A 12,007-nucleotide genomic window follows, 5' to 3' on the forward strand; every position below is an offset into this window, starting at 1 on the left:
GCTAGGTTGGACAGTAAGGAGGGAGAGACTGATCTATACAGGTTGGCAAGACAGAGAGATAGAGATGGGAAGGACGTGCAGCAGGTTAGGGTGATTAAGGATAGGGATGGAAGTCTATTGACAGGTGCCAGTAGTGTGATGGGAAGATGGAAAGAGTACTTTGAAGAGCTGATGAATGTGGAAAATGAGAGAGAACAAAGACTAGAAGAGGTGACTGTTGTGGACCAGGAAGTAGCAAATATTAGTCAGGATGAAGTGAGGAGGGCATTGAAGAGGATGAAGAGTGGAAAGGCAGTCGGCCCTGATGATATACCTGTAGAGGTATGGAAGTGTCTAGGAGAGGTGGCAGTAGAGTTTCTGACTGGGTTGTTCAACAGGATCTTAGATAGAGAGAAGATGCCTGAGGAATGGAGAAGAAGTGTGCTGGTGCCCATTTTTAAGAACAAGGGAGATGTGCAGAGTTGTGGCAACTACAGAGGAATAAAGCTGATGAGCCATACAATGAAGTTATGGGAGAGAGTAGTGTCGCTGAAGAAAAGACAGGAGACAGAGCTGGAGGTAGCAGAGATGAAGATGCTGAGGTTCTCTCTGGGAGTGACCAGGAAGGATAGGATCAGGAATGAGTACATCAGAGGGACAGCACATGTTAGAGGTTTTGGAGATTAAGTCAGAGAGGCCAGACTGAGATGATTTGGACATGTCCAGAGGAGAGATAGCGAATATATTGGTAGAAGGATGCTGAGTTTTGAACTGCCAGGCAGGAGGCCTGGAGGAAGACCAAAGAGGAGGTTTATGGATGTAATGAGGGAAGACATGAAGGTAGTTGGCGTGAGAGAAGAGGATTCAAAGGACAGGGCTAGATGGAGGAAATTGATTCGCTGTGGCGACCCCTGAAGGGAAAAGCCGAAAGGAAAAGAAGAAGACTGAGAGAAAAACACCAGCAATTCAGTCATTCATTCATTCATCTTCTACTGCTTTGTCCAATGTCATGGGGAACTGGAGCCTATTCCAGCTGGCTTTGGTGTGAGGTGGGGGAAACTCCAAATATATACAAACACACTCCAATTTGGAACTGGCCAATTCACTTGAGGCACATTGTTTTGGAGGTGGGAGGAAGTAGGAAAACCTGGAGAGAACCCATGCAGACACGGGGGAATATGCATACTCCACACAGAGCGGGAAGCAAACCTGGAACCGCCTTGCTGTGCAGCAACAGCACAATCCACTGCACCACCATGACTCCTACACCAGCGGTTGTGATCTAAAAAAGTTTTTTATCAGTTGTCTTTTTTTTTCAGGTGGGAAACACAAGGTGCGTGGAGACATCAATGTGCTGTTGTGTGGAGACCCAGGGACTGCCAAGTCCCAGTTTCTCAAGTATGTATTTGAACATTCATGGACAAAAATGTCCAATGGCTATGTAAAGGATGACTATAGAGATGAGCAAATTCAATGGAAGGTACATTAAAAAATGTAATTTTCTTGAGATATGAACATTTTTATAATGAGGCCTGAATACTCAGCCAGACCACAGGGACCAGGAGCAAAACATTTTTGAATAGATTAAAAGATCCTAAGGGTCAGGGTTGCCCAGGGGCAGACAGGTTCCTGATAGGTTTGTTATTTTCACAAACAAACTTGTTTTTTAGAACATTTTTAGAAACTGACACACTCCTCGGGAGAAATCTTATATTATGAGTTAAGATTTGGCACAATAGCTCTACACTGCCCCCCTTAAATTTTAAAGCAAATAGCCCTTGGAATATTTTTGTCCTAGACTTATGAAAGTTCATACACGTGTTTTGCATTGGATCTTTTACTAAAAGGTCTCTAGATACGTTGCCATAAACCAGATGGGAATCTTCGGAAAATTTTAATAATTAATACTAGAGCTTTTATCAACTTCAAACTTGGCAGCCCCTCCTGAAGACATCTACTTTTCAAAATACAGTTACTGTCATTGTGACCCCTGCTGACAAGAAGGAATGTCATATTTAAAATATTTTTATGCACTGGCTTCAAGCTACTGTTTTGCCTCGCTAGGATTTTCCAATGTTGTGATCGCAGCAATTATTGCAAATATGCTAGAAAAACATTGCGACCTTAGATTATGTCCAGTGTCCACTTGTCCAGTTATGTCCACTGACCAGCATGTCCTGTACCTTCATTGTAGATTGCTGCAAGTTTCATTACTGTACATTTTGCTGATTTGATGTTTTTTGGTTATACGTGTCATTCTTTTTAAACGGTAATTATGTGAAAATTGGCCAAGATTTGTTTTATTTTTATAATTCCATAGTCCCTTCTATTACAAGGTGTACAGAATAGGAGACAATCTTTTTTCCTACACTCTTAACCCATCTTGATTTGGTTGACTGCCATTATAACCACATATGTATAGTGGTACCTCTACTTACGAAATTAATTGGTTCCGGAAGAAATTACGTAAGTAGAAAATTACGTAAGTAGAGATGTGTTTTCCATGCAAATGCCCTAATCCGTTCCAAGCACAGAACAATTCCGACATAAATGTTTTATAAAGCATAAAAATGCATCAAAACATGTAACAAATACATGTTACAATCAGATTATTACACAATAAATGAGAGTTGTGCATAGCGTAAAAAACAATCTTGTCTCGTCTATCCCGTAACCCCGGAGGGTTATTGGGGCACCACAAATGATCTGCTGACCAGCTCTCTCCATCCTTCTGTCTTCGGCAGCTCTAATTGCCTCACTGAGTTTCAAGTGAGTCCATTCTATAATGTTATCTTCCCATCTTTTCTTTTGCCTCCCTCTCCTTGTGCCACCTTGTACGGTGCCTTGCAGGATGGTCTTTGCAAGGCCTGAGGATCTGGTGATGTGTCCGTACCACCTCAGTTTCCGTTTAATGACAGTGGATAGGAGGTCATCATGTGGGCCGATGGCTTGTCTGATCTTTTGACGGACTTCCTCATTAGTGACATGTTGGGTGTAGGAGATACCTAAAAGTCTTCTGTAGCATCTCATCTCTATACTCTGTATTCTCCTCTGCAGCTCTGCTGTAAGGGTCCATGTTTTGCAAGCGTAGAGAAAGATTGAGGTGACAAGTGAGCGTAGCAGTCTCACTTTTGATGCCAGACTGATGGTTTTATCTTTCCATATGTGCCTGAGTTTTGCCGGGGCTGCAGTCGTTTGAGCAATTCCGGCAAGGACTTCCTTCTTTGATCCTTCATCGGACAAAATTGCTTCGAGGTACTTAAAGCTCGACACACAGTCTAGTGCCTGTCTATTGACTTCAATGTCAGAGAGAATGCCATTGTTGTTGTTGGTCATGATTTTTGTTTTGTCGGCATGGATCTCCATACCATATGCTCTGGAGGTGTTGTCAAGCCTTTGAACTAGGCTGGGAAGTTCGTTTTCTTCTACAGCAACAAAGAATAGAGTAAAGAATAATAATGACGGTCATTTACCTTTTAACAGCTGTCCCCATTGTTTTTTGCCCTCTTTGGTTCATGCGCTCCTATCTCAAGATGCCGAACAACAGAGTGAATTCCAGTCCTCCTTTTGAACTTCTCCAATCACCCACACAGTGCCTTAAACTCCTTAAACTTCCTTTTGTTTTTATAACGTGGCAATTGTAGATGCATTTCGGCCATATTCTTTGGCGAGATCAACTAAACGCTTCCCTTTCTCATGCTTTTGTACTATCTCTTGCTTTGTTTGTACGTCTTTTTTTCCCCGTCAGTTTCTTGGGGTCCGTAGCGAATACATACTCAAAGTTATTGTATTTTCACGAAACTATCAGACTACCTCACGGGTCAAGTGCCGAATGCCGAACACATTCCATAAGCACCGATCTATCCCCACACAGAGGTGAAGTGGCATCCCTCTTAGCCAATGGGATGCCAGCAAGATACGTAATAGGTAATAGCCAATGGCAGAGCAGCTATGAGAATGATGCGTTCAGGAACCTATGAAAGATTTGAGTATCAGCCGATTCTGTGTTTTTACATTAGGTAAGTCAAAATTTCTTTCGTTAGTAGAGGTAATATTTTCCTGCTAAGAAGTTTCGTAAGTAAAACATTTCGTAAGTACAGACATTCATAACTAGAGGTATCACTGTACTGTGATCCTGATATGAAAATGCTTTTCTCACCAATACCTGATAAATCTAAGCCTCTACCTTCAAAGTGCAGGGAAAGCAGTTTTTAGATCTGATGTACCAAAAATAAAAATGCATCACTATTGGTGTAATACCAAGTATTCCACTGTTTGGGAAAACATTGCTTAATGTGTTATTCACACATTGAACAAAACAGGGGTTCTTATGAAAAATGGGTATGAAATGTTTTTAAAATATCTGTATATCTGTGTTTATATCTGAAGTTGAAAAGATTTTATTTTATGTTTTAATGGGAAAAACATACCACATTTTTATTCTTCTTTCATGAGCGGGAGTGTCAAAGGTTAAATATTTTGGTAAAAAGCCTCTTAACAATGAAGTCCTGTTGCAATTATTTCTTCAGGTATGTGGAGAAGATAGCAAGCCGTGCAGTGTTTACCACAGGGCAGGGAGCTTCTGCTGTTGGTTTGACTGCTTATGTCCAAAGACACCCGGTGAGCCGTGAGTGGACTCTGGAAGCTGGAGCTCTAGTGCTGGCTGACCGTGGAGTCTGTCTGATTGATGAGTTTGATAAAGTGAGTGGAGACATGAGGGAATGTTAAAGCATATGTACACTTTGTCCTGCTTCTATAATGTCAATCTGATCAATTTATACTAATAAATGTGTAACCACACTGTCTTCCAGATGAATGATGCAGACAGGACAAGTATTCACGAGGCTATGGAGCAGCAGAGTATTTCTATCTCTAAAGCTGGCATTGTCACCTCCCTACAGGCCAGATGCACAGTCATTGCTGCTTCTAACCCAATTGGTATGCTTAATTTCCAGGAAGTCTGTGGCTGCTGGGATCTTTGAAACAAAAATCTTGATAGAAGTTTCACCACTGATTAAGATAATTCATCATTGATTAAATGTGTTTGATTACATTATGACTTGTGCCTGGGGACAAAAACGTTAGGCTAAGCTCAGGCACAGGAGACTGCAAGGGCAAATGCTCACAGCCCTGGCTGAGATAGATACGCTGAAAAATCAGCCAGAAGAATGAATGGGATGTTCCAAAATATACTCAGTGGCAGAGTAATATTACTGTAATCCAAGAGAACCTGGCAGGACAAATGAAAAAATAAATAAACCACTGGTTAAGACCCACCCAGAGTGGCATGATTCTACTGAACTATCCAACCAACTAGACTTGTATAGGTCAACGAAGATTGATGAATTACAGCTGCAGGCAATGGTGTTAGATCTTGCAATCCAGATCCACCTCTACTTTAGGAAGGAGCATGAGAACAGTGGCATAGTGGTAAGAACTGTTGACTCATGCCAAGAATGTCATTGGTTCAAATCCCATTCCCAACATGGTCTGTGTAGAATTTGTCTGTCCTCTGTGTTTGAATGGGTTTTTCCAAGTACACCTGTTTTCTTCCATCGAAAAAAACGTGCATTTTTGGAACATTAGGTTATGTTGACCCATTGTTGTGGTGCACTCAGGTCGCAGCAGCTCAGGACTAACTTTCCACTCGAACGTTGTTGTAGAACTGTATAATGACAAAGTTGCTTTTTCTAAGAATCATGAGAAATACTAAAGCAGTATCAACCAAAAATTGAATGGAAATATTGGATACTAAAAATACCAGTTTAGCCTATGAAATTAAGTGCAGACAATGTTCTTCGCATTTCTTTGAGAACCCAATACAGTAATCCCTTGTTACTCGTGGTTAATGCATTCGAGGACCACCCTCAAAAAACGAAATTCCGCGATATAGCAACAAACTATTATTTACGGTAATTAAAATATTTATGAACCTCCCCATACTGATGTGAAACCACTTTATATCTGTTATTTTTTCCCATGCGCTTTCAAGTGTTTCTTAATACACAGAAGTGTGCTGCATTCCGAGGCTCTTGGAACGCAGCACACTTCCGGATGCTGTCAGCCAATAGCATGTGCGTACAGTATCACGTGACTACCTACTAAAAAATCTCGATGTAGTGAAGCCATGCATCTTTTAAGCATGAAAACGCGAGGGATTACTGTATCACCAATAACAAAAGCTCCAAAAGTTTTTTATGATTGTCCTTCATTTGAAATTAAAACCTAATGTTTTGTATTTTTGCTTGATGAACAATTAAACTATAATCAAAATATTTGCTCTTAAATTTTGTACCAGTTGAAAGTAATTGCTGATTAAAAATTATAATTCCCAATAAAAAGCTGTCAGGACAGTATCAAATCATGGGCAGTGTAGTCCCCCACTGACAGTGTGTAGACCATGTATGAAAATAATTCTGGTTTGGTGATGACAGTCAGTTGTAAAACTCTGGCTGGTTTGTCACAGGTGGCAGGTATGACCCCTCTTTGACCTTTGCTGAGAATGTGGACCTGACTGAGCCCATTGTGTCCCGTTTCGATGTGCTATGTGTGGTCAAAGACACTGTAGACCTCGTACAGGTACACATGCTTACTTTGATTCTTTGATGTTTTTTTGACATCTTTGAAAATCATTCATCTATATCCTTAACTGATTGTCATTTTTTCCAAAAAGGATGAGATGTTGGCACGCTTTGTTGTTGGTTCCCATATCAAACATCATCAAAGTAACAAGGAAGGGGGTGTTGCCTTAGAGGAGATGGTTCTGCCCAACACATCTGACATTCCACCAATTCCTCAAGAGCTATTGAGGAAGTACATCGTCTATGCTAAGGAGCGGGTACAGATATATCTTCTCAAAACAGTCACATACTATAATAGTACTAGTTTTTATTTTTTATATATTTTTATGAAACTAAATTTGCTATCAAAAACTGAATTCAAGTCACTAAAATCTATTTGTCCAATAAGAACTTCTGTCTGCCTAAAGCAGACATTTTGTCAAGCAGATATTTATCAGCCTCTTCAAATTTGGTGCCATTTTAGAGGCTAAAAGTCAATGTATAATGAAAGGATGTAGAGATTTTAATATTTGAGGCTCAAGAAAACACAATTGTAAAAGCTCAGTCCTACTATAATTTTTGTTCAATGCAGGTCCATCCCAAACTAAACCAGATGGACCAGGACAAAGTGGCTCGCATCTACAGTGACCTCCGCAAAGAGTCAATGGTGAGCCAAGAACCAGTCAGTGACACTGAAATATGTACAGAATATTGTTATGCATAGACTAACAACCAAAGTAAATTACCAAATCTGGAAAAAAAATCTAAAAATAATTATTGCAGTTTGCAATTGTAGTCTGGACTAGATATTATAAAATCACTATCGTTGGTGTGGTCTCACGAACAGGCAACTGGCAGCATACCCATCACAGTTCGTCATATTGAATCCATGATCCGTATGGCAGAGGCTCATGCCAAGATGCACCTGAGAGACTATGTGCAGGAGGATGATGTTAACATGGCCATCAGGGTCATGCTGGAGAGTTTCATTGAAACACAGAAGTTCAGTGTCATGACAAGCATGAGGAAGGTAAGATTGTTGACAGGTACAGTACTTGATTAAATCAGTCCCATATACAATACAACTTGAAGTCTTCATGACATAAATGCAAGCAGAGATATAAAATGAGCGAGGTAGAGATATCAAAGTGAATTTGAGCAGTACTTGGTACTTCCCTTTTGATGATTACTGAAACTCGAGCTTCTCTGTTTCTGTTCAGACATTTGCCCGCTACTTGGCCTTCCGCAAAGACAACAATGAGCTCCTGCTCTTTATTCTCAAACAGCTAGTAGCTGAGCGGGTTGCCTACCAAAGGAATCGTTATGGTGTCCAGACTGACACGATCGAAATACCAGAGAAAGACCTGCAGGATAAGGTAACAATGAAAGAGAAAAGAGAAAAATGTAATGGTAATGTTAAGCATCAGTATGCTGTTATTTGTTACTTTATGGCTTACTACAGACCACTTTGCAGATTTTTTTGTCCCATTTCTGCTTTAGACATTCTGTGAGAAATGGCTTTTTGATCGCATTATTGCATCAATTCTTCTGGCTTTCACTCTGACTGATCCTTTTATCATTGTTCCCCAGGCCAGACAAATCAACATCCACAACCTTACAGCCTTCTACAACAGTGACCTGTTCCTCTCCAACAAGTTCTTTCATGATGGGAAGGAAAAGCTAATTCTGCAGCAGTTCTGAAAACCCAACCAACATTTTGTTTTCCTGTTTAATAGTGAACCATAAACCATAATGGTCAAGGACTGTAGCTGATAAATCCCAGCTTTGCTTGTATCTGCCTTCAGATGTGGTGTGTAAATAAGTGTACATGTGCATGATGTGTTAAATGGGTTTGGTTCATGATTTGCTTTACCTGCTGTTTACATTGTGGAGGTCTAAGCACACACATCACACTCAATGAAGTTTAGTACTTCAGTCTTGTTATGTGCTCAGAAGATGGAAAAGTGTATTGTGTATGAGTTTCATAATAACAGTGGACATATGTGTGCAAAAGTTCTCTTTTCGGTCACTTTCTTATCCATTAGTTTCTACAAGGTTTAGTAAAGGTACAAAAAACTCAGACCCCTCACCCCTCAATAAAACAGAAATGCTCCCTTTATATATCCCCATGCCCCTCCCTTGGCAGACCAACAATAATTTAATGTGGTTTGTTTGATAACTTATAATCTACAGAGAAACGGACAATATTACGACAACCATGCTGTATCAATAGATCACAAGACAATAAAACATAAATGCCCATCATTAGGCTGCTTAAACACTAATGAAAACCCTGCAAAATAGAAAACAACCCAAAAGTCACAAATTGTATCAGTCCAGGTACGGGGCTGGCCTAACAGCACGCCACAATGTGCTATTGAAAGGACATGATTGTAAATGGGAGAAGGGTGATGTCGCAGACCACCCCCCCATGTTCAGAGATGGCTTCTCCACTTTGATGTGGATGGCTTCTTTCACTCCTCTCTCAAACCATTTATCTTCCCTGTCCAAGATCTGAACATCGGTGTCCTGAAATGAGTGACCAGATGGATAATGGATAACTGAGAACCTACACAGACAATGTTTGTCATAGTTTGGTGTTGGTTATATTTATCGCGTACCAGGGATGATGGATCAGTTTGAGTACATCAAATTAGTGGAAGACGTCATGTTGCTGTATGCTGAAGAGGAAATTCCCTTGAAATGTGTTTAAACAAGACAATGACCCGACACACCAAGTGAGCAAAACCATGGTTCCAAAAAAATTGAAGTAACAGAGTGGCCAGCAAAGGATTTTAAGTACTTAGGGTCAACAGTTCAGAGCAATGGAGAGTGTGGAAAAGAGTTGAAGCTTATACAGGCAGGATGGGACGGGTGGAGAAAAGTGTCAGGTGTAATGTGTTATAGAAGAGTTTCAGCTAAAATGAAAGGAAGGGTGTACAAAACTGGTGAGACCAACAATGTTTTTTGGTCTAGACTCTAGACCAATGGTTCTTAACCTTGTTGAAGGTGCCGAACCCTGCCGGTTTCATATGCTCACTCACCGAAGCCATCTTTTGTAAGAAATTTTTTTTTTCAAATTTAAGACAAGTATATGTGTTACTGGTCTATTTAATGAATTGTGCATTAATGTCACCTTTTTCAAAGAACTTCACCAAGATAGTGCATGAACTCACATGACCTACCTGCAAATCAGTGTGACTTCTGCTGTTGTTACTGAGAGACCACTTCAGATATGCGTGGCTTCACCTTGGCAAGTGTTACTCTTGTCATTTTCACAGCAAAGTATGTTTCTTTTGTTTTCCATGCAGCTTAAGGAAGTGTACCTTTATTTTTGCCACTGCGAGACTAGAGCTGCTCAACTTGACATTACTCTTCAAAATATCTTAGTTTATAAAGTACATTTGAGTCTGTAATAAAGATGTCAGTGCAAGGCAATTCGTAGGACAAAAAATCAAATCATGGGGGAATGTAAGTCTGTAAAATATTGTATGGAAGGGTGCCAGTGCTTAAAAATTCTGCTTGTGTCTCCATCTAGATGGAATTTGACTTTGTCTGAACAAAAAAAAAGTCTTTCGACCAGATTTTCCAAGTAGCTCTTCTAGACTGATTTAAGCACTTTTGTGTTTCATGGAAGTGCGCTGCATTCCATGAGACTTGGAAGATGGCATACTTCCGGATGCTGTCAGCCAATAGCATGCATGTACAGTATCACGTGACTAGTGTGTGTTACAATATGATTGTAGTTCCTGTATGGGTTGTCCAGAGGAATGTAACACTGCTGAGGACAGTGATGCAGTGGAGCGCACGTGCTGCAACCCGGCTGTTCAATAAAGATTATAAGTAAGCATGGACATTGCTTTAACCGTCCATTCTGTATACTGTACAGGGATTCCCAAAGTGTGGTGTGCGCGCTGCCGCTAGGGGGTCAGTCAGTCATTTTCATATTACCACCGCTACATCCGCCGCAGCGGGTCACGGGGAGCTGGAGCCTATCCCAGTGGCATAGGGTGTGAGGCGGGGGACACTCCGGGCACGACGCCAGTGCACCGCGGAGCCACACACAAAGACATACAACCACACACTCACTCACTCCTACGGGCAATTTGGGACCAGCCAATCAACCTGAAGTGCATGCTTTTGGAGGTGGGAGGAAGCCGGAGAACCCGGAGAGAGCCCACGCAGACACCGGGAGAGCATGCGAACTCCGCACAGAGTGGGACTCGAACCCGGGTCCGCCATGTTGTGAGGCCACTGCGCCACCGTGCCGCCCCCGCTAGGGGGTGCGCGAGTGTAATGACAGCCTGATATACATGAATAATTAAATAATTTAAACACTTTTTAATGGAAGATTAACAGTTTAAATATTTAAATTCATTCGCGAGTGTAATGACACCCTGAAATACATGAATAATTAAATAATTTAAACACACTTTTTAATGGAAGATTAACAGTTTAAATATTTAAATTCATTTGCGGAAATCATCTGTAAAAAACGTTTTGGGAACATTTTAAATAAAAAAACAAAAAACAACCTAAAATTCACTTGGCTTTCTCCTAGCTACGTGCTACCTTGCTGTGATAGCAACAACAATAATATGCTGAAATGCATAACTGGTTGAAAACGGGCAGTCTGTCAAGTATTAAATCTTGGAGAAATGAAAGAGGACAGGATACATTGGCCACAACTGAGAGCTGTGCAGTCTACCAGGTTGAAGAAATCGAGCAGGAAAAAGTGATTATGACGAGACAGGGGAAACTGAAAATGAGGAGCACAGAACACAGAAAACTCACCCGGACACTTCATCGGGAGAAGGGGGTAAAGAACACAATGAGACTCGTACTCGAAAGAGAAAATATGATGTTGAACTTGGGCCTTTGTTATTTTGATTCTTTGTGGCGGGGTAGCATATTTGCTACCATTTAATAACTTACAGTTTGTTAAATAGGCCTATTTGTTACATAGTAATAACTGCTGTTCATCACTCATCTGTAGTCGGCTCGCTTGGCGACAATTTGACTTAAAATATTATTATTGTCATTTTTATATTGTTACTATTATTCTCCCCACCATTTCTAAAGTGAGAGATCATTAAGCTCATAATTGCACAATCTATTCTGTGTTAACAGGAGCCTATATTATTAAACTTGATACCTATATGGCTATAAAGACTAATAATAATAATAATCTATTCTTTAATCATCCCTCTTGGGGAAATTCTTTTTACACTCACACTTCACACATGTGTTAATTACACACACGGGGTTACAGGTTACAGGCCCCTGAACACACACTAGGGGGCTGTAGGCATGCAATTAGTCAACAGAGGAGATATAGAGGACAAGGGAGGCGGAGTGACAGGTCGCGCCCCAATGACCATCTTGTAGGGGGGACAGCTCAAGGGCGCCTCGGCAGTGGCTGGGAGGTGAGCCGACACCGTTGACTCACACTCGGTTGGATGTTCTGA

General features: G+C 40.9%; 1 protein-coding gene across 2 annotated transcripts in view; it reads left to right on the plus strand.

Annotated features, from left to right (window-relative positions):
• The window catches only part of mcm2 (minichromosome maintenance complex component 2), a 33,608-nt gene extending 23,226 nt beyond the window's left edge, over positions 1 to 10,382 (plus strand). For both annotated transcript variants that reach the window (XM_068316274.1, XM_068316275.1), the window contains exons 12-20: positions 1,299 to 1,377; positions 4,509 to 4,680; positions 4,791 to 4,917; positions 6,446 to 6,558; positions 6,653 to 6,817; positions 7,132 to 7,206; positions 7,387 to 7,569; positions 7,760 to 7,915; positions 8,130 to 10,382. In XM_068316274.1, coding sequence (XP_068172375.1) covers positions 1,299 to 1,377; positions 4,509 to 4,680; positions 4,791 to 4,917; positions 6,446 to 6,558; positions 6,653 to 6,817; positions 7,132 to 7,206; positions 7,387 to 7,569; positions 7,760 to 7,915; positions 8,130 to 8,240 — 1,181 coding nt within the window. In that variant the 3' untranslated portion in view covers positions 8,241 to 10,382. The remainder of the gene's footprint in view (positions 1 to 1,298; positions 1,378 to 4,508; positions 4,681 to 4,790; positions 4,918 to 6,445; positions 6,559 to 6,652; positions 6,818 to 7,131; positions 7,207 to 7,386; positions 7,570 to 7,759; positions 7,916 to 8,129) is intronic.
• The last annotated feature ends 1,625 nt before the right edge of the window (positions 10,383 to 12,007 follow it).

The sequence above is a fragment of the Antennarius striatus genome, chromosome 5 (assembly GCF_040054535.1).
Source record: "Antennarius striatus isolate MH-2024 chromosome 5, ASM4005453v1, whole genome shotgun sequence".
NCBI lineage: Eukaryota > Metazoa > Chordata > Actinopteri > Lophiiformes > Antennariidae > Antennarius > Antennarius striatus.